The sequence below is a fragment of the Enhydra lutris genome, unplaced genomic scaffold (genome assembly GCF_002288905.1).
Source record: "Enhydra lutris kenyoni isolate GAN:26980312 unplaced genomic scaffold, ASM228890v2 scaffoldscaffold12, whole genome shotgun sequence".
Lineage (NCBI taxonomy): Eukaryota > Metazoa > Chordata > Mammalia > Carnivora > Mustelidae > Enhydra > Enhydra lutris.
The window spans coordinates 2,200,496-2,221,949 of NW_019154096.1; the positions used below are offsets into that span (position 1 = coordinate 2,200,496).

At 40.0% G+C, this 21,454-nt stretch overlaps 1 protein-coding gene across 1 annotated transcript in view; it reads left to right on the forward strand.

Annotated features, from left to right (window-relative positions):
• Window positions 1-21,454, forward strand: part of LOC111144745 (ryanodine receptor 2) — a 549,385-nt gene that overhangs the window by 216,911 nt on the left and 311,020 nt on the right. The window contains 1 exon segment of the mRNA XM_022499183.1: window positions 5,133-5,228. Coding sequence (XP_022354891.1) covers window positions 5,133-5,228 — 96 coding nt within the window.

Sequence of the window (21,454 nt, forward strand, 5' to 3'; positions counted from 1 at the left end):
GTCAGGGGTTCCAGCAGGAAGAGACTGATGGCGGTGGGGGGAGGGGCTGGAGCAGCACAGACTGGACCTGGGTATGAACTCTGGAATTAGAATTGCCTGGCTTTAAATTTAAAGTCTTGGCTCCCCTGTGAGCCCCACAAGCAGGAACACACTGTGGTCTCTACTTACCTTCCCTGCATGAGCCAGCTGATTGCCTCCTGATGACGGTAGAGAGGGAGGGGAGAAGATAGCACAGTTTTTACTTGGTTGTGTGGCTGCCTCTTTTCTGGCTCTAGCCAGAAGGTTAAAGCTCTCATCTCTGGTGGTGGGGGGATTGGAGGGACTGGCAAGGAGTTGACTTTTTCCGGCTCGCATGTTAGAGGTCTTTAGCTGAGTTCCTGCTCATGGGACAGGATACCTGCTGCTTGGTTCTGGATGGCTGTTGGTAGCTCCTTGCTTGGCCATGTACAGCTAGTAGTCGACCTGCAGCGTCTTTTTCCTAAAGTCAACCTGCTGCTCCTGATGGCTCTCCTGATGGCTCTACTCAGGATGAGTCCACAGAGATGCTCTCCCTCAGGATCCATGAGAAATGCTCATGCATTCTTGGCCCAACGCAGTCATGAGGCCAGTGCATGCAAAGCAGTTTTTCATTGCTTCTCTTACTCTGTCCACTTCCTGGGCGGGATCATCAAACCTGAGTTCACAAAATTCCCAAATAACAGGGACCCTTCCTCATGCTTCCCAAGAAGTTTCCATGGCACAGCACTCTTAAATTTTTCCACAACGTTCTGGATTTTTTTCTTGTTTATTTTTGGTATTTTGGGTTTTTAGGACTTAGGAACAACAACTTGTTAATCTGAAAATTAAAAAAAATATATCTTTGTGGATTCTAGTTCTTTGGTCCCTCATTTGTCTGTGCTAGAATGATTAGTATTCCCAGACTTCGCATGTAAGCTCCAAAGGAGAGAAGCTCATTTGATTTTCTGCTGTATCTCTTAGACCTGGAGTAGTGCCAGATGCAAAGCAGGTAATTCGTATTTGATAAATAAATTTTAAAGGTGAGAGTTTTCGGGGCACCTGGGTGGCTCATTGGGTTAAAGCCTCTGCCTTCGGCTCAGGTCATGATCCGGGGGTTCTGGGATAAATGAATGTGTATACTTCACAAAAATGGGATTGTATGATCAATATTCCTTTATAGCATTTGTTTGAATGGTCTTCTGTATTGCGGGCATATCTTCTTGGCAGTAAATGATGGTTTTAGTGGATGTACACTAGCCTGCTGAAGGGATGTGCCATTGACTTAGCCCATAGTCAGGCTGTGTCCAGGATTTTGCTATTATCAACTGTATTGTGATGAACTTCCCTATAATTCTCTGTGTAGGTTTCAATTACTTTAGAAACTCACTTGACTGATGTCTTCTTAACTAACTTGCTGAATTGTAATGTTTTGCACACTTCATTTATCTGCAAAGGAGGGTATGTACCTGCACACACATACATCTACACACACATGGATAAGGTTCAGAAGGCATTCTTTATGGAGCTTAATTTTTCTTTCGTTAGAAGTATATATTTTGTCACAGTCTATTGAGATGATCACATTGTGTCTGTGACTTATTAACAGATTTACTATTACCTTTCTGTCTCATTGGAGGAATGGACCCCTACTTGAGTTAATGTTGCTAATATATTGTTGAATATAATTTCTAAATACCATTCTTGTATAAGATTTTTGGATTGATATTCATAAGTAAGAGTTCCCTCTGGTTTTCTCATATGCATACTTTGTTAGGTACTGATGTCAGTGTTATACTGTCTTATGTAAAATAATTAGGGAGATTTCCTTAGTTTCTTTACTTTGAAATAGTTTAGAAATACCTTACTTCTTTATAGAAAGTATAGAAAAAAGTTTTTGGTCTTTACTTGATATTAATCATGGTTGATTTTACTTTTTAGACTTTTCCCTTTAAATATTTTTCCTTTGGGTTAGTTTTGGTGAAAAAAATGTGTGTGTGTGTGTGTGTGTGTGTGTGTATGCATAAATGGAAACCATTTTTTTCCTATATGTTTAAAAATTCTAGTGCTGAGACCTCTAAAGTGTCTGTATTTATAATTCCTGTTTATTCTTAATTTTGTCTTTTTCCTTCATGATTAGAGAGTTGTTACTTAACATGTTTAAAAAAATTCTTGACTTTATTGATCAATCCTACCATTTAAATTTATTACATAGATCATTTTCTTATCTCTAATGTTTTCCTTTTTTGTTATTTATTTCTTTATCCTATTTTACTTATATGTGTTTGATGTTATTTCTTAAATCTTGAAAGGATGTTAGGGTAACACTTTTCATCTGGTGAAAGAAAGTGTTCAATTTTCCTCTGAGTAGTTTTGACTATCTACCACTGATTGTATTAGGTAACATTTCTATATTTGCTATTTACTAGTCAGTCTACAATTGTGGTATTGATTCCCTACTGACTCAAAAATTATTAGTGAGTGAATTTAAATTATTAAGTGCTTGGACTTTTAGTTTCTACTTTTCTTACTAATTTCTAGTTTCATTACATTGTTGTCAGTGGGTTAGGCCAGCATGGGGTATACCATTTCTGTTTGCAGTAAATTTAATGAAGTCTTCTTTTTTGTGGCTTATTATGTGACTTTCTTAAATGTGTCATGGCTTATTGAAAGGGTCCATTCTTACATTGTTTGTTCCTTCAAGAAGCACTTTATCTCTAACATCTGACCTCTAGAAAACATTTAATCTCTTTCATTTTAAAAACCAGAGATAAAATAAGAAGAGTCAGATAAGGGCACCTGGGTGGCTCAGTGAGTTAAACATCTGCCTTCAGCTCAGGTCATGATCCCAAGGTCCTGGGATCAAGCTCCACATCTGGCTCCCTGCTCTGCCAGGAGTCTGCTTGTCCCTCTCCCTACCACCCTGCTAATGCTTTCGCTCACTCTCTCTCTCTCTTTCAAATAAACAAAATCTTAGAAAATAAGTGTGAGTTAAACTTTAAGCAAACGAGACTCTAAAGATTCAAAGGTTTTATACTCTCCCTCAATGGCTGCTGTTGTAAGTCATGAACAGAATTCTTATGGATTAAAATTAGAAATCCCATGGAGCACATAGGACTCCTTATCATTCTACTGTACTTCATCCTTGACACTTGTCACTTTGTGTGTGTGTGTGTGTGTGTGTGTGTGTGTGTGTGTGTCTAGCTGGTTGCTGATTCTTGCTGGGGCTCTGGTCCCAGGGAGTCTAAGTAATCAAGTGCATCATTGTTTAATCATCAGGCAGACTAAATAAAGTCTTTAAGATTAATTGCACTCTGCTACTGTAGGGACTCCTCCATCTTATTCTTACCAAGGGGATAAATAGGCAGTGCCCTTGAACTTCAGTTCCTTTGAACTGCTTCCTAGCACTACCAGATTTTAAATAGTGATTGTTTTCTTATGGCAACATCTTTTTCCCATTAAATATCCTACTGTGTCAACATCACACCAACCCTTTGTAAATAGTCGTACTGTTTTGGGACAATTTCATGGGCATTAAGAGTAGAATTTTCATAAAATATTGACAAGATTTACTTTGAAAGAATCGCATGATTGTGAGACATTAGAAGTTTTAAATGGATTCTATAAATTGGGTTGAAGGAGATCATAAAGGTTATGTAGGAATTTCATATAAGATGGTTTCTTTCATCAAAGACCAATCAAAAACACTAGGTGAAACAAAGTTAGACAGGTGACTTGACTACAGGAGTTCTGAGTCCTTCAAGTGCATTGTGAACTTTACAGAGAAGTAGAGACACAGGAGGAAAGTGAAACATTTTCAAACTTATTAGCCATCTACCTTCCCACCCTTTTTTCCAGGTAACAATTAATTATATCTCTCTGTGTGCCTGTTACAGTTACTAACTATATCTCCTAGTATTTTGTGCTACATTTTCGGGAAAACTGATGTGCTCTTAACTTTTTCATTATAGACATGAGAAAGTTAAGCTCTAGGGAAATTAAATCACTTAGTCTCGTGGCTAATTAAAAGCAATGAGTATCAGAACCCAAGTGAGGAGACTCCCAGGACACTGGTTTTTCCATTATCCTTCATCATTTCCTCCCAATATGAAATACTACTTTCTCAAAATATATTCCTTCTAATGAGCAGTATGGTTTTCCGGTCCCTATTAACAAATATCAATTCTTTAAAAAGAAAAATAATGAGTACTACCTCATACCAGTCAGAATGGTTAAGATTAAGAACTCAGAAAATGACAGATGTTTGCAAGGATGCGGAGAAGGGGAACCCTCCTACACTGTTGGTGGGAATGCAAGCTGGTGCAACCACTCTGGAAAACAGTATGGAGGTTCCTCAAAAAGTTGAAAATAGAGCTACCCTATGACCCAGCAATTGCACTACTGGGTATTTACCCTAAAGATACAAAGGTAGTGATCCGAAGGGGCACGTGCACCCAAAGGTTTATAGCAGCAATGTCCACAGTAGCCAAACTATGGAAAGAGTCCAGATGTGCATTGAGAGATGAATGGATGAAGATGATATCTCACACACACACACACACACACACACACACACACACACACACACACAGGAATACTACTCAGCCATCAAAAAAAAAGGAAACCCTTGCCATTTGCAATGATGAAGATGGAACTAGAGGTTGTTCTGCTAAGTGAAATAAGCCAGTCAGAGAAAGACAAATATCAGGTGATTTCATTCATATGTGGAACTTAAGAAACAGAGCAGAGGATCATAGGGGAGGAGAGGAAGAAATAAAACAAGATAAAACCGTAGAGGGAGACAAACTGAGGGTTGCTGGAGGGGAGGTGGCTGGGGGATGGGGTAACTGGGTGACAGGCATTAAGGAGGGCACATGATGTAATGAGCACTGGTGTTATATAAAACCCCTGAATCAATCAGCTCTACCTTTGAAACTAATAATACATTATATGTTAATAGACTTTAAATAAAATCTCAATTTTATATATGTAGATGTGTCTGTGTATTTGTATAGATCTGAGAGGTAAAGTCAGAGTATTTTGTTCTTGTTCCAGCATTTTAGGGCTTACTACCAGCTTACCTTGCATTTTAAACTGGAGAATCATATAACTGTGATGTCTGCTTTTTTCTTCTGCAGCGGCTCTAATTAGAGGAAATCGTAAAAACTGTGCTCAGTTTTCTGGCTCCCTTGACTGGTTGATCAGCCGATTGGAAAGACTAGAAGCTTCTTCTGGTATGTTTTCTGGTTATTTCCTTGTCCTTATACATTAACTCCTGTTTTCTTCTACTTTACATTCCTTAAGGTATAAAAACAAATTTTGAGCATCAGTGCCATTTAAATGTTTTCCTTTGAATAAGTTGAAATTTTTACTTATTGTTAAACTCATTGGTATTTTAGTATTTCTGAAAAGCAATTTTATAGTTCATTTACATTACAAAAAATGAAGTCCCTTAGTCTACCATGGAGCCAGAATCCCCATTGTTTTTCAGATTAGTTACTCCAAATGTATTATATAAACAAAAAAACTGGTTCGGAATGTCTACTTTTAACTTGTGTTCAAAAGATTATTTGGACAATAATAGCCAAAAATCGGATTTGTTTCCAAGTCGTACAGCACACTATTTTAAAGTGATTGAATACATATTAATATTATGAGTCTGTATGATAGTCAAATAGTTACAGGCAATGAACCTGATCTCTCTTGCTCTCTAACATGTGTGTTATTCTTATTTTGGTGTTGTGGAAACTTAAAACTGATAACCTGAGCTTGTCTAGCCGCATAGATTGTATCACCGACTCCCCAAACCAAAGTGGATTGCTCCTCCCTCCTTTTGCACAGTATCTCATTAGTTGCCATTCTGTGCCACTAATGCCCCTTTATGTTACTTATTTTTCCTCTCAATCTCCTAACTAGCAATGAACTCCTTGAAGCCAGGGACATGATCTCGTTCATCTCTGGGTCTACTGTATCATCTGGCATCGAGTAGGATGAATAAATGAGTGGATGAATGAATGGCTGAATTCCCTTAAGAAAATAGCAGTCAATACAGATAAAATTTCATGACTTTTGCATGAGAAAGACTTACTCAAGGATAGGTTTGTTGGAATTGAATGAGTAGAAGAACAGACAGTTGTGGTCCAAGAGGGAAATTTTAAGTCACAGAGTAAAATTTTAGTGTTTAAGATTTAGGAGGAGGAGGTAGAGAAGTTTGAGTCACACACTGAGTTTTAAGACATTGTTGGGATTGTTGGATGGCAGATATAAAGAGGGAGATTGTTTAGCTAAAAAAGACACAAGGATCGTAAGATGAGGGTTTTCAGGGTATCGCACCACAAACAGGGGGGCTGTGGACCATCACAGAACTTGCTGAGTAAGGAGAAAACTGAATAAATGCTGGGAGGAGGTGGTCAAGTTAGTGGTAAAAAAATGATGGCAAGATTGCAAGAATGGATAAATTCTTGGGTCAGAGTATCCAGAACTGTTGGCAATCTCCAGTAGATACAAAAAAGTATGCTGATTCCCCTTTTCTGGCCACAGGGAATCTCGAGAGAGACGGGCAGAGCTACCCTTCAGGACAGTGTTAATGTTAGATGAATCAGCTGCTTCTCTGAAGATACACACACATACACACACACACACACACACACACACACAATGCTCAGAGCAGAGAGGAAAGAGAGAGAAGGAAAGAACAGAGTGGAGCATCCTTTAAACTCAGCCAAGAAGAGTCCTGACTCTACAGTCTTCAGTTTGGTTGGTTGTAGGCACAGTTCCACTGGATACAAATTGCCATTTGCTATGATCTTTGTCTGGTTCAGCTCTTGGTCACAGGTACTTCCGTGTCAAGTAGATGTCCTGTGTGATCAGAAAGCACAGGGAACATCAGGAGTAGGAAGGACCATTGGAGAACCCTGAACCTGACATCTCACTTTAGAGGAAAGGAAATCAAGGCATAGGACATTTGAATGACTGATTGGAGATGCTAGAATTAATTGTTACAGGAGAGATGAAACCCCAGCTCTGAACACAGAGGATGAGAATTTGACCAGGGTCCTGGCAGTATCTGGTACCCCCCAGCTCCTCTTTATTGCCTTTTCTGATTGTGGGGCTCAGAAAGAGGAGTGAGCAGATTTATTTTCTTACGCATGTTCTCCTTCATTGAAGGCTGACTAGTATCACTAGTGCATAAAGGTTTAGTAGGGTACCTGACAGTCTATGAGAAGAGCCACTGTGAATTTCTTGGGAGGAAAAATTAGACCTATTCCCAGGCTTCCTGTGTGACTGTGTCTCTAGGCCAAATTTAATGGAAAAGAGAAGATTTGTATGAGCAAGTCCAGTTAATCAAACTGATGGATTTCTGAAGGCTGAGTTTTCTTTAAGATGTTCTCCACACTTGAAATGCTGTTTGGGCATTTAAGAAACAGCTGACTGAGCATAGTCTGCTGGTCAGGGGGCTGCATCTCTTCTGAGTCTAACTTTTGTACAGTCTTTTCTGCAGATAGTTTTGCAGTGGTGCAAGTGGCTTACTTGGGGATTCCTGCCAGTTCCTCCCTGCTCCTAGTTATGTGCTGTGAAGGATGTTCCCTCTGGGTTCAAGCAGAAGGAAGCTTTCCGGGGGCTTGAACTACCTGAGCATGTGCTCACATACAATAGTTTTAAGCTTCCAAAGATGTCACAACTATTTCTTAGCATAAGCTCATCATTTTTAAAGGGAAAAATTCTTTAGGTGTGAATACTCTGCCCCAGAATGTTGTTTGCCAGGATCTTCTTCCTTGATATGTACTTAGGTACGAACATCTGCATTAGAAAAAGCAGGAGCCCACAGGATATTGTATGAGACCTGCTGTTGGCGATGCAGAAATCCTAGCTAATCTTTTGGAGTGATATCAGCAGTTTAGGCAACACATAATGATGACATAGAAAGGACAGTTTTCTAGGAAGTAACTTTGAAAAAGGGAAACTTCAGTTGTTGGTTGATTTAAATCTTTTTTTTTTTTTTTAAGATTTTATTTATTTTTTTGAGAAAGAGAGCATGAGCAGAAAGAAGAGCAGAGGGAGAAGGAGAAGCAGATTCCCTGCTGAGCGGGGAGCCTGATGCAGGGCTCTAGATCCCATGACCCTGAGATCATGACCTGAGCAGACACTTAATCGACTGAGCCACCCAGGCACTCTGATTCATATCTTTTGGTTGTGCAGAAAGCCAGTTCTGGTTATAGCCAGGAGACTGTGCATCTGACCCTTAGGAGAAACATAAAATCAGAATCATGGTGATGTTGCAGACTTTGTAAAGAAAACCTTTCGTGATCGTCATCGGGTCTGTACCTGTTTGACCCTACCACCGCACTGTAACGTAATCATCCATCTGCCTCTGTTGCTTCATTCGGAGAACGTTACAGTGACTGGGGTTTTTAATAATGATCTGGGTCCTCACGATGATAAGTTATGTTTGAGCTGATGGATCACTTACGACAGGGAAACCTCGTGTACATTTTTCAAAGGCAATCACTCAGTGTTTGAAATAATATATTAACGATTAAAGGTTACTAATTGAATATTTAGTGACGTCCCTTGTCAAAAATTACTCATTTTTGAACGATGCCAGCAAACTCCCGAGTACAGCCGTACTCCTTCCTTTCCCAGTGAAGCATTAAGTAACTGGAAAGCAAAAGAGAACAGGGAATGGAGAATCTATGTTTGGAGGCCTTTTTGGAAAAATATTCCTTACCAGCAATGTCAAAAGTGAAAAAAAAAAAAAGTCCCTCCAAGTAAAATCCAAATGAAACAGAACGTTCTTTTCTAAATGAAAAAAGTGATCAGGGTTGCCTTGTTGTCTGGAGTCGCCATGCTTTTCAGAATTCTCTTCTGAAAGCCTGTGTGTGGGATAGGTGGCAAATTGTGTTTTTAGAAATGGTTCTTTTGAGATGAAAAAAAAAAAAAAACACAAAACTTCAACTGTCTCACACTGGAGAAGAGAACTATCCTGCTTTGTGACATAGTTCATTGGTTTTATAAGCATTTCCCACAGTAACTTGTGTAACATCCATGCCTGGCCCTGGGTGTTAAAGTTTGAAGGAGACCGGGAGTGATGGGGTGAAGGGTGTCCCTGGGTTTCAGAGACCAGTGGGGTCTGCTGGTCTTGTTCCCGTGATGGTGGCTCTCTGAATTATGCAGTGGTTTTTTGGTTCTTTTCCTGTCTCTTTGATATGCAATAGGAAGTTGATATTCACAGCCAGTGTTTAATTCTTGCATCTGTTTCTCATCTTTGTTTTATATCCGTGGTCTGCTTGATACTTCTGCCTCAGTGGTCAGTGAACTGGTGCTGGCCTGGGGGGCCCCAGTTTCTCGGATAGGTTCGATGGTAGGAGGGCCAAAGCCAGGCTCAGTCTTGTCATCCAGTCTTTTTAAGGAGCAAGGATAAAGCGAGCCCTAGGCTGAGAGTCACAGGTGCCATAGTGCTGCTCACTCCGTTTCTGCCAACATGGCGGGGATGCTCGTCAGGGCTCTCTACTTCAGAGAGACACGTTCCTTGACGGAGACAGTCTCCCTAGGCTCTAATTCGCCAGGCTCTTAAGGATTTAGGTGAGGAAGGTGTGAAAGATTGAAAGCCCAACGTTATTGGGCCCCTTTTTAGTCACCTCCCGGTCCCAGGTGGGGTCTCGTGTCCTCTTGACATTATTCCATACTGGCCACAGTGGCCAGCAAAGGGCAGGCGATCGTCCTGGGGCAGAGATGAGAGGAGTTTACCCCTGAAGTGACACCTGCCCCCACCTGTCCTGTGGACGTGCTCCCCATCCAGCCTGCAGCCACCCACCTCTGACCTCCTGCCAATACAGGAGAGCCTTTGTTTCCCCGAGGTCTTCTTGGGCGCTTCCTGGAATCCATGTTCCCATCCCGTTTCTTTAGATTTCCCAGGGTTGGGTTGGAGGTTGGAACATTGGCCCCTTTTGCTGATTTTATTTCTCCCCACAGTGAGTTAGGGAGGCGTCCTATAATCGTCTGGCTAGCTGGAGGAAGAGAGGAGGAGGTCTGGTCTCAGAGAAACTGTGGAAGGGCTCGCTTGAGGAAAACTTACTAAAAACAAAATCACAGACCGTGATTGCTACCTTTGACCTAGACTGTGTCTTTTCCTCTTCGAGGATTAGGACAGAACGGAGACCTGAGCTCTTATGTGCCGCTTTGCACAGATGCCAGTGTCTGGTCTGACTGGGTTTTGCTCGTCCCACGCTGGATATTAAATACTTTCATCATCATCTTCGGTGAAATAATTGTGCTGTGTCACTCGCTTTCAGTCATGCTTAAAGTTAAGTGACTGTGACCTCCCTTGGGTACATTATACTGGCTTGAGGACTTTGTCTCGAACTGAGTTCATTAAAGTCTCTTTGCAGTGTGTATCCCTTATCCCACTTTTGTCAAGCTGACTTGCCTCTTGATCGCATCAAGTCTTTTAAGTACCTAGGCTTTTAATGTGGATTCTGTTTACTGGGACCCAGTAGTCAAAAGAAGGAAGTCGATCACTACCCAAGGCAGGACGCACACTCTTCAGGTTCCTTCCCTGAGGGTGGACCTACCATTGGGTTTCCTACCATTTCATCATCAAAAATAGGGTGGAGCTCTGCCAAGACTGCCTCATCAGAAAGCTCCGTATTTAATCATCTCTTGTTTTTTGGGTTTTTTTTTTTTCTTATCATTTTCTTATCATTTTTATTTCATTTTTTCAGTGTTCCAAGATTTATTGTTTACCCACCACACCCAGTGCTCCATGTAATACGTGCCCTTCTTCATACCCACCACCAGGCTCACCCAACCGCTCACCCTCCCTCCCCTCCAAAACCCTGTTTGTTTCTCTGGTTTTTACCTACTTTTATACTGTGTTAAGGAGAAGCAGAACTTAGGATTGATTACAAGTATGGATTCTGAGTTGGACTGGTTAAGTTCTAATTCCAGGATCATCCTTGATAGCTGCATGATCTTAACCCTTTTGTACCTCCTATTTGACATACGTTTGTAAAACAGGGATTGTAATAATTCCTGCCCCACAAGGATTGTTAGTCAACACTATGGATGTCTTTATAATGCTAAACGAATACAAATGTCACAGTAAGTGTTTCACCTTTTTCATTTGTAATTAGGAGTTGTTTTAACTACAAGGTCATTTTTATTTTCTTCAAAGGGCACTGTAGAAATGGACTAGACAGGTGTTCTGTCTTCTACTATAAAGATAGTGAAGACCACTGAGAGCTCAGATGAACAGCGTGCCTTCAGCGCCCGGTGGGGGTGGGGTGGGGACCGTTAGATACTGGCTGCCAGATCTGTGTGTGAATGTGGAGGTGCACACTTGTACTCTGGACACAGTACAAAGACCTTTAGTCAAAAACTTAAAAACAAACAGACTTGGGGGTGCCTGGGTGGCTTAGTCGGTAAGCATTTGACCAGCTCAGGTCGTGATTTTAGCATCTGGGGATCGAGCCCCACATCGGGCTTCCTGATCAGTGGGGAGTCTTTCTGCTCCCTCTTTCCTCTGCCCCTCCCCCAGGTCAGTTCAGGCTCGCTCTCTCTCAAATAAATAAATAGAATATTTTAAAAATATTATATAACAAAATATATATAATAAATATATAGTAAAATTATGTCAATTTTTAAAAACATTTAAGTTGTACTTTGCTCTGTATGTAATGTTCATCTCAGGACCACACACCCTTCTGCACATAATGCCCTATCAATCTAAAATTTGTGGGTTTCGGGATACCTGGCTGGCTCAGTAGAGCATGTGACTCTTGATCTTGGGGGTGTGGTGATTTTTTTTTTAAAGATCTTGATCTTTACACCACATTGGGTGTAAAGATTACTTTAAAAAATCTTTAAAAAATTTTGTGTTTTGTTAAACAGTGTGTTGTATAACTTTTCTCTTTCCCTTATTCCACACTTGCCAAGTATCAGAAGTAAATTGTTTTATGCGCTTTCATTTTTTTTTCTTTTGTGCTTTTGGAAATGAGGCCTCTGGACTGTCTTCATACTGCAGAACTCTCTCTGCCCGATTTTACTGAGACCCAGTTGACACACATCACTGTATATGCTTAAAGTGTACAGCATAATGGTTTGGCTTACATATATTATGAAATTATTACTCTAACAGATTTAGTTTGCATCCATCATCTCATATATATAAATTTTTTAAGAAAGTAAAAAAACAGGGGCACCTGGATGGCTCAGTCAGTTAAGCATCTGACTACCGGTTCCAGCTCAGGTTGTGATCTCAGGGTTGGGGGATTGAGCACCGTGTCGGGGTTTGCGCTCAGCATGGAGCCTGCTTCAGATTCTCCTTCTCCCCCTGCTTCACCCCCTGCTGGTGCTCTCTTTCTCTCTCAAATAAGTAAAATCTTAATAAAAAAAAAAAGTAAAATCTTAAAAAAAAAAGAAGATAAAACAAAAAAGAACTTCCCTTGTGATGAAAACTTTTAGGACTTATCCTCTTACCAACTTTCCTGTGTATCATAGAGCAGCGTTAGCTGTCCTCATCATATTGTATCTTATAGCCCTAGTACTTAGTGATTTTTTTTCCTTTGTCACGACTCCCTGCCTCCGGAATACATATCTGATCTCTTTTTCTCTGAGGGTTTTGTTTTTGGGTTTTTGTTTGTTTGCTTGTTTGTTTTTAGCATTTTTGGTTTATATCTTGTCTTTCTGGCTGTTTTTAGTAGTAAATAATGCTGGTATGAACCTGGAGGTGCAGCTATCTTCTCGAGGTAGTGTTTTTGTTTTCTAAAGATTTATTTATTTGAGAGAGAGAGAGAGAGCAGGAGGGTGGGTGGATGGCAAAGGGTAAGAGAGAATCTCAAGCAGACTCCATGCTGAGTGTGAAGCCTGATGCAGGGCTCGATCCCATGACCCTGAGATCATGACCTGAGGTGAAATCAAGTGTCAGACACTTAACCAACTGAACCTCCCAGGCACCCCCATGTTTTTGTTTTCTTTGGTTGTATTCCCAGAAGTGGAATTGTTGGATCATATTGTAGTTCCATTTTTAATTTTGGGGGATCCTCTGTATTGTTTTCCATCGTGGCTACACCAGTTGGCATTCTCACCAACAGGGCACGAGGGTTCCCTTTTCTTTACATCCACAACAGCATCTGTTACCTCATTTTTTTTCTGAGCATGGCCATTCTGACGGCTGTGCGGCGATGTCTCACTGTGGTTTGGATTTACTTCTCCTGATGACTAGTGATGTTGACCGTCTTTTCACATATCTTTTGGCCATCCATTTATCTTCCTCAGGAAAATGTCTGCTTGGGTCTTTTGCCCATTTTAATTGGATTATTTTTTCTGATGAGTTCTTATATATTTTGGACATTAACCCTTCATCAGATAATTTGATCTGCACTCCCCCCCTGCTCCATTCAGTAAGTTGTATTTTTACTTTATTGATGGTTTCTCTTGTTGTACAGAAGCTTTTTAGTTTGGTGTGGTCCCACTTAATTTTTTTTTAAGATTTTAATTATTCATGAGAAGGAGAAAGAGAGAGAGAGTACACGAGCAGGGGGGAAGGCAAAGGGAGTGGGAGAAGCAGACTCCCAGCTGAGCAGGGAGCCTGATGCGGGGCTCAATCTGAGGACGCGGGGATCATTACCGGAGCCAAAGGCAGATGCTTAACCCACTGAACCACCCAGGTGCCCCTGACTCAGTCCCACTTATTTTTTTATTTTGTTGTTTGTGCTTTAGGGTCCTAACTGAAAGATCATTGCTGATTCCTGTATCAAGGAGGTTTTTCCTCTTTCTTCCAGGAATTTCATGGTTTCAGGTCTACATATTTATATCTTATAATACATTTTGAGTTCATTTAGTAAGTGGTATAGGATAGGGGTGTGGTCTCATTCTTTTACATGTGACTATCCAGTCTTCCCAGTGCCATTTATTGAAGAGACTGCCTTTTTCAAGATAACATTTAAAATTGACTCAAAGCTCAGTCAGATGCTGTGATCATTTTACATTCCTGCCCAAAAGAATAGTTCTCAATAAATATTTGCTGCTTTGAGCTAAGTATCTTTTTGGAGAGCTGCTTAATCTGTGTTTCTCTTGCCCTGAAAGATGCATCTTAAAAGTACTCAGACGCATTGGTCTTCGAAAATTTTGTTTAAAGGCCTTTTCAGCAATTAGTTGCATCTGCCAACATTTTTATAAGTTCTCATATTTCACAGAGAGGCACACATTGTTGTTTTTCTGAGCACATTAATGAGCACATTGTGGGGCCAGGGAAATCTTAAGTGAATTTAGGGCACTGTGCTAAGATGTCTTATGTATTCACTGGATCCTACAGGACTCTGTAAGGTAGGTTGCATTATCATTTCCATTTTACAAATGAAGACTTGGAAGCTGAGAAGCCAAGAGGGGTAACCTTTTCAAGGTCAAATGGAAGTAATGGAGCTAGGACTGAATTTATACGGCCTGTAAAGTCACAAAAGCAGGAATGATATCAATTTCCACTCCTCATTTTACTTATACCCAGAACCTAACACATCAAATGGCCCATTTTATGGATTAAAAGATAATTGAGGGATGCCTGGGTGGCTCAGTTGGTTAAGTGGCTGCCTTCGGTTCAGGTCATGGTCCCAGCGTCCTGGGATCAAGTCCCACATCTGGCTCCTTGTTCAGCAGGGAGCCTGATTCTCCCTCTGCCTCTGTCTGCCTGTGCTCACTCTCTCTCTCTCTGACAAATAAATAAATAAAATCTTAAAAAAAAAAAAAAAAAAGATAATTGAACACGTGAATGGGGAGAAATCACCGAAGAGTAAATAGCCAGATAAGAATATCTTGTATGGCACCTAGTCCTCTGTGGATTTTGAGATATGGCAATTTATACAAATAAATATTTGGCATAACATTTCTAACATTATTATTTAACTGTTGTATCATGAACTGCCTTTGATCGACATTTTCTTTTTTTAATTGTCTTTTACTCCTGTAATTTGTCTTTTATAAAATTCTACTCCCTAAATTGAAAGCAGCAAACCATCAGAAGCCTAGTTAAGCCTGAATACTGTTCAGCCTTAGAGTGTACTATTCCTTACACTCTAATTACATTGCTTATTTTATGTGTTATTTATTTTATTTATTTTGGATAATGTAGCCCAGGAAATTTTTGACTCATGTTCATCTCATCTTTCAATAAAATACCCTAAGTCCATCTTTTTTATTTATTTTGCTAATGCATTCATGATGTCGTACCTCTCTGTATATGAATAAAAATGTAATACAGACCTTTATCTTCACTAACTTCTGATTTTATTAATGTTCCTAATTCTGTCACATTTTGTTATATTTTAATCTTACCTTTGTCACTTTTTCTCTCTCTTCTCAACTTTATGTTAGCTCAAGATTTCATGAGCTTATTTTCTTCTCATGCCTCAAAACCATTATAAAAAAATGGAAGGATACGTGATGATGTGTTCCCCCATTTGACTCGAACCCCTACCTCTTGAGGTTGTTTCTCTAAAGCCTCTCTATATTTTAATATTGATTTCAATTTAGTCCCCTTTTCCTCTCTGTTTGGGTGTGATATGGAAACCCTACTTAGTGTTTATTTTACAAGTAAGCCCTGTGTTATAGAAAGGAAACAAAACGTACATTGCTTCTGTTATCTTTTGTCCCTTTCTGCTTAAAAAAGTTAAAAAATAAATTCATCAGTTTATCTCACACTGAAACCCAAATACTTCCTTGACTTCAAACTTATACCCATTGTGAACAAACCACAGATATTCATTCCTGGTTCCCTCAGTGCTTCAGTCTGTGGCATGCAGAATTCTCTAAATGGTAAGATGTGTTGTAATTATGCTGTATAGCGATGGGTTTTCACCTCCTGTTTGTTCTGGATGGGCCCAATGCTGTTTGGTCAGGCTCTCCACCAGCCCTCCGCTAGCTCAAACTAGAAGTTTCCGCTACTTCTAGAAGTTCCACATTCGTGCCCCACCACCAAAGAAGGACAACTTGGATGCGACCCATCGTTTATCACTCCATGTCGGTTCCATTCAGATTAGTGGAACAAAAAGCAGAGATGTGTCTCCACAGAGCATTCTCTGATGCACAGGCCCAGGAACAAATTAACGCATTTGTATGTAACTCAGATTCTTTCTCTCTTGGCCTCCCCTTTGGTGTGTAGCCAAAAATCCCTCCCACACACCTCAGACCTTTTTGTCAACATGGAGCTAGCTGGACTTTTCTTCTGCTTTTTCTAACTGCTGCCCACTTCATTTGCATGTTTGTTTGTTTTAATGGGGAGAGAAGGGGTTCTTGTCAAAGGAGCACATTATGTCTTTTTAAGCATTTATGAGCCAGTAAGTCTGCTTGGTGTAACATTTCATGGTATTTTTGGCTCAACAATCCTGTTCTCTCTAGAATGTAGAGCTTCCTATAGTTCTGTCTGTTGCCCTACTTGTGTCTCTTTGTCTTTCCCTCAATTTCTAACACTCTGGTGTAATTTCTCCTGGATTTACTAATTTAACTATTTTGATATCTAACTTCAATTTCCTTTCTCCATAGTGATCAATAAATATTTTCCCTTGGGGGGCCTGGGTGGCTCAGTGGGTTAAGCCTCTGCCTTCGGCTCAGGTCATGATCTCAGGGTTCTGGGATCGAGCCCTGCATGGGTCTCTCTGCTCAGCAGGGAGCCTGCTTCCCCCCTTTCTCTCTGTCTGCCTCTCTGACTACTTGTGATCTCTCTCTCTCTGTCAAATAAATAAATAAAATATTTAAATAAATAAATAAATATCTTCCCTGGATTTTCCTTCCGATCAGTGTTGTCCTTCAGCATTTCTCTACCATTCTCTGATGTTAACAGTTTTAATCTCTGTATAAAAATAAGCCTAGTTGTCAGATTTCCCAGTTGATCCTTTTTTATTTCATTTCACTTGTCATTTATATTATTTTGTTACAACCATCAAATAAGAACAGATGCTTACATCGCACTGCTTGGATTCAGGCCTTTTCCTAAAAGCTATATATGTGTTAATTCCTCACAACATCTCCCCTTGGGGTGGGAACCATTATTAGAATTTGATTTTAGAAATGGGGACACTGGAGCACAGAGAAGTTAAGTAACTTGCCTAAAATCTGCCAGGACTCACGTGGGGCCTGTTGACTTATGTCCCTGGTTATAACCACTACATAAGACAAGAGGATAATGATAATACCTCTTACTATTCTAGTTCCTCATTTAAGCCGAGTAAATATCCAGGATGTCATTCCCCTTTCTGAAAGTATGACAGTCCATGATATAGACAGCTAGGCCTGCGTGTTTTGTGTTCTTTGTTGTCATGTTATTTCTCAGTTCCTTTCTCCCAGTCTTTTTACTTAAGTTCCTTTGTTTACATTAATTACACATGGCAAAAAATATAACTTTCCTCATTTCCATTTGCTTCCCGTCTGACCGAAAGGTTAAGAAGGATTTTAACTCCTAGGTAGGGGAAGAAGTAGACACGTAACCTGTGATTTGAGTGATTTGGAGTTCACACTTTCTCTAATTGTGATTGTTGCTGACCCAGCAGGTGGGTAGGGTAGTTCTGTGTGTTTTCTGTGCTGAGACTCCAGTGTTTCTGTCACTGGGGGACAGTCTGATTCATACCAGTTAGCCCCTGGGTTGAAGCCTTCTGTTCGCTTGCCAGTTAGACCAAGAGGCTTCCATGTTGAAATTGTCAGCTAAGGCCATGTGCTCCATCAGGAATTTTCTAGGATCATTACCCACTCTCAGAACAGAGATGTAGGAATGGAGTCCCTTTCCAAAGCTGAATAACACCCGTGTGACCCTCTTGCAGTGAGAACCATGGTCCGTCTAAGCCCACGTACACCTCGGTGTTCTGAGATGATTTTAATTTTTGTTTGATTTTTGCTACACACTTGTAATTGCAGGTGAGAAAACAATTTCTGGAGAGAGGATGTTGGCATTGTCTTCCAAGTCCGTTGGTTTTCCTTGTTTTCCTGAGACAATAATTACAGCTGTCTCCACCTATGCCTGAGTGGCTCCCTGCCTGGTTCTGTTGACTTCACTTGAACGTGCAAGACTCACCGTGACCTTGTGCCTGCTTTTGTGTGGGCCAGAATCCCTAGGCTAGATTCTTTCCAGGACTTCTGTTCTATGGCTTGCTTTCAGTTTTTCCATGTAAACCCTCAACCTTGGACAGCCCAGGGCACGTCCCACCACAGCACTTAGATGTTTCCAATACCATTAGGTTATTTCCAGACATTTTGTACACCCTCAGAGATTTTTCTTGTCATGAGCCCTAGAAATAATTCAGAAAGTTACAGCCATAAAAGTTTCAAGGCAAAGAGCTAAATAAATAGTTTATGTATCTTACATATAAAGGATTTATTCCATCACTCTTGAATTTTGTGCATGACCCCCACAGACTAAAGTCTACAGAAATTCCTGTAATTCAGTGAGGAAATACTGGAACTACGAAATATAAATTCTCTATCCGTGTTCTATCATGTCTTCTCTACCTTTTTTTTTTTTTTTTTTTTAATTTTATTTATTTATTTGACAGAGATCACAAGGAGGCAGAGAGGCAGGCCGGGGCGGGGGGTGGTGGGAAGCAGGCTCCCTGCTGAGCAGAGAGCCCGATGCAGGGCTCGATCCCAGGACCCTGAGATCATGACCTCAGCCGAAGGCAGGGCTTTGACCCACTGAGCCACCCAGGCGCCCCTCTTCTCTACCTTTAGAAAAAATAAGTATCTTAATGTTAAAATCTCCAGATAGAAAATATGCCGATGTAGCTAATATATATACTCTTCACAGTAATGACTCTCATTTATGTTGTTTTAAACTGAAAGTGTCCATTTACATTCATTCACTTACTCAGTTGGCAAACATGAGATGGGCCTCCCTGGGCCCAAGTGTGCTGAATTTGACACATCTCTGCTTTTAAGGACTCATTCTCTAATAGGAGATTGAAATGAGCATAAAGGATTTTAACACAAAGTGATCAGTACTACCAAGAAAGAATAATTCATTCTAGAGTGTCAGTAAAAAGCCACCAAATGAGATGACTTTCTGCCTTTGCAGACTGATTCAGATTCTGAAGTTTCTAAAGAGGGAAGTGTATTTCAGTCTAAGAATACTATGTGCAAAACATGGAAGGTGGGACAGAGCTGACAAGCTCCCACTGGGCTGTGGCAGGCCTTGATTGCTGATGGTCCCGATGCCTAGAACAGTGCCTGTTAGGCATTTAATAAATGTATCAGTGTGTTGTAAATGCATTAGCTCCTAAGTGTATTTATAACATGTACTTTGAAGTAAAAGTATACACTACCCGTTCTTTGTCAAAGGAGTTGGTGGGAGCTAAGGTGGGTTAGGTTGCATCATCAGTCAAGGAGCTGATGTCCCATGCTCTGGGGAATGGACTTTGAACTTGGATGTCCCTGAAAGCCATGGGAGCTTTTAAGCACAGAGTGACGTCAATTCAATGTGTGCTTTAGTTGTGATGCCTGGGTGGCCCACTCCGTTGAGCGGCTGCTGCTTTGTCATGATCTCAGGATCCTGGGACCCAGGCCTGCGTTGGGTTCCACGCTCAGTGCAAAGTCTGCTTCAGGAGACTCTCACTGTCTCCCTCTGCCCCTCCCCCAGCTCACCTGTACGCTTTCTCTCCCTAAAGCAAAGAAATTTAAAAAAAAAAATGGAAATAGATCTCACTTCCTATTTTGTTGTCCTTTCTAAAAATATTTCTTACTGTAAAAGTAATGTGTACACATTTCCTGGAATTCATCAAGTATTGGAAGGAAGATGTACTAATCAAGCAATAACCAGCACCAACATTCTGGCATACTAACTCCTGGTGTTTTTTGAAGTACATGTTTTATACATATAAATATATTTTACATAGTTGCAAACATAATATATATCCAGTCGTGCATCTACTCATGAAAGTTTATATTCTACATTATGTGTTCTTCATGTTATTAAGATTTCCACCAAAATTTCTGTAAATTTATTAAAACTTACAAATCAGGTTGTGTATACAAATTATAAGATCTTGTTCTGTCTTATTAGTTTGTGTGTGTGTATGTGTTTTTGAATATTTACTTTATGTTCATAAATCATTCTGGTAATACTGTTATGATCTGCCAAGGTTTACATGTATCTCTTGAGAATCTGGCAATAGTGTTAGGCACTATTCCCATTTCTGGGTCTTATTCAGTGCATTTAGAATTTAATTGTCAAATCATCTTTAGTTAAATGTAGCCATTGTAATATTTTTTAAGCCCTGTACCTCTTTCTTTTTTCACCAGAGGGCATATATTGGTATAATTTACATATGCATTTAATATAGTCAGTCTAGCTAGTCTTTATTTTTTTTTTAAATTAGTCTTTTGGTATTTCCAGTTTGTTTTCTTTTAGGAATTTCTAACCACACACAAGAAATAAAAGTTTATTTGCTGTTTATCCCAACACTTGATAATAAAAATAGCTTTCTCTGACTTTTTACCATCAGACTTAGAGTCAGTCAGTGCTTTTCAACTAAATGTTTATTCATTGCATCTGATGTAGCAGCATTAAAAAAAAATGTTTTAATGTTAAGTCCCAAACTCTGGAAGCCTTTTATTAAAGTAAGCTGAATACAGGAAAAATCAGATTTATTTTCATAGTGCATATTGCCATTCTTGCGTTTTGTGATCTCTGCTATTCATTTTCACGGTCCTGTCTTAAATCATTTCTGGTATATTCTAGCTTTTGAATGCTATTGATTTTTGTGTATATTTATTTACAAAGAGAATTTATTTTTCTTGTGGTCTTCTACTTCTTGGTCTTTTGTCTTAATGATTATATTAACCCTACAAGTAGAGATTGGTGAACTTTTTCTGTAAAAGACCAGATAGTAAAGGTCTTATGTTCTGTAGACCATAGGGCTCTATTGTTGCAACCACTCAGCTCTGCCTCTTTGATGCAAAGGCAACCACAGATGAAATGTGAACAAATGAGTATGGATGATACGTAGTATAATTTTCATTTACAAACACAGGCAGCTGTATTTGTGTTCTGCAGTCATAGGTAACAGGAAGAAAACAAAGACATCAGGATAAAATATGAGTAATCTATTAAAAATTCTTTTCCTTTTCTATGAGTTTAGTTTATTTTAGCTAAGAATGAATGTGTTTATTACTCCATTTTTAATAGCAGAAGGATTCAATTTAAGTACCCTTATATAAACATCTTTATCCATTAGCCTGTTGTATTATTTTCTGCTGTCTTGGATTTTTTTTTAAAGATTTTATTTATTCATTTGCAGAGATTGCAAGTAGGCAGAGAGGCAGGCAGAGAGAGAGGAGGAAGCAGGCTCCCTGCTGAGCAGAGAGCCCGATGCGGGGCTTGATTCCAGGACCCTGGGATCATGACCTGAGCCGAAGGCAGAGGCTTTAACCCGCTGAGCCACGCAGGTGCCCCTGCTGTCTTGGATTTTTAGCACAGCAGTTGATT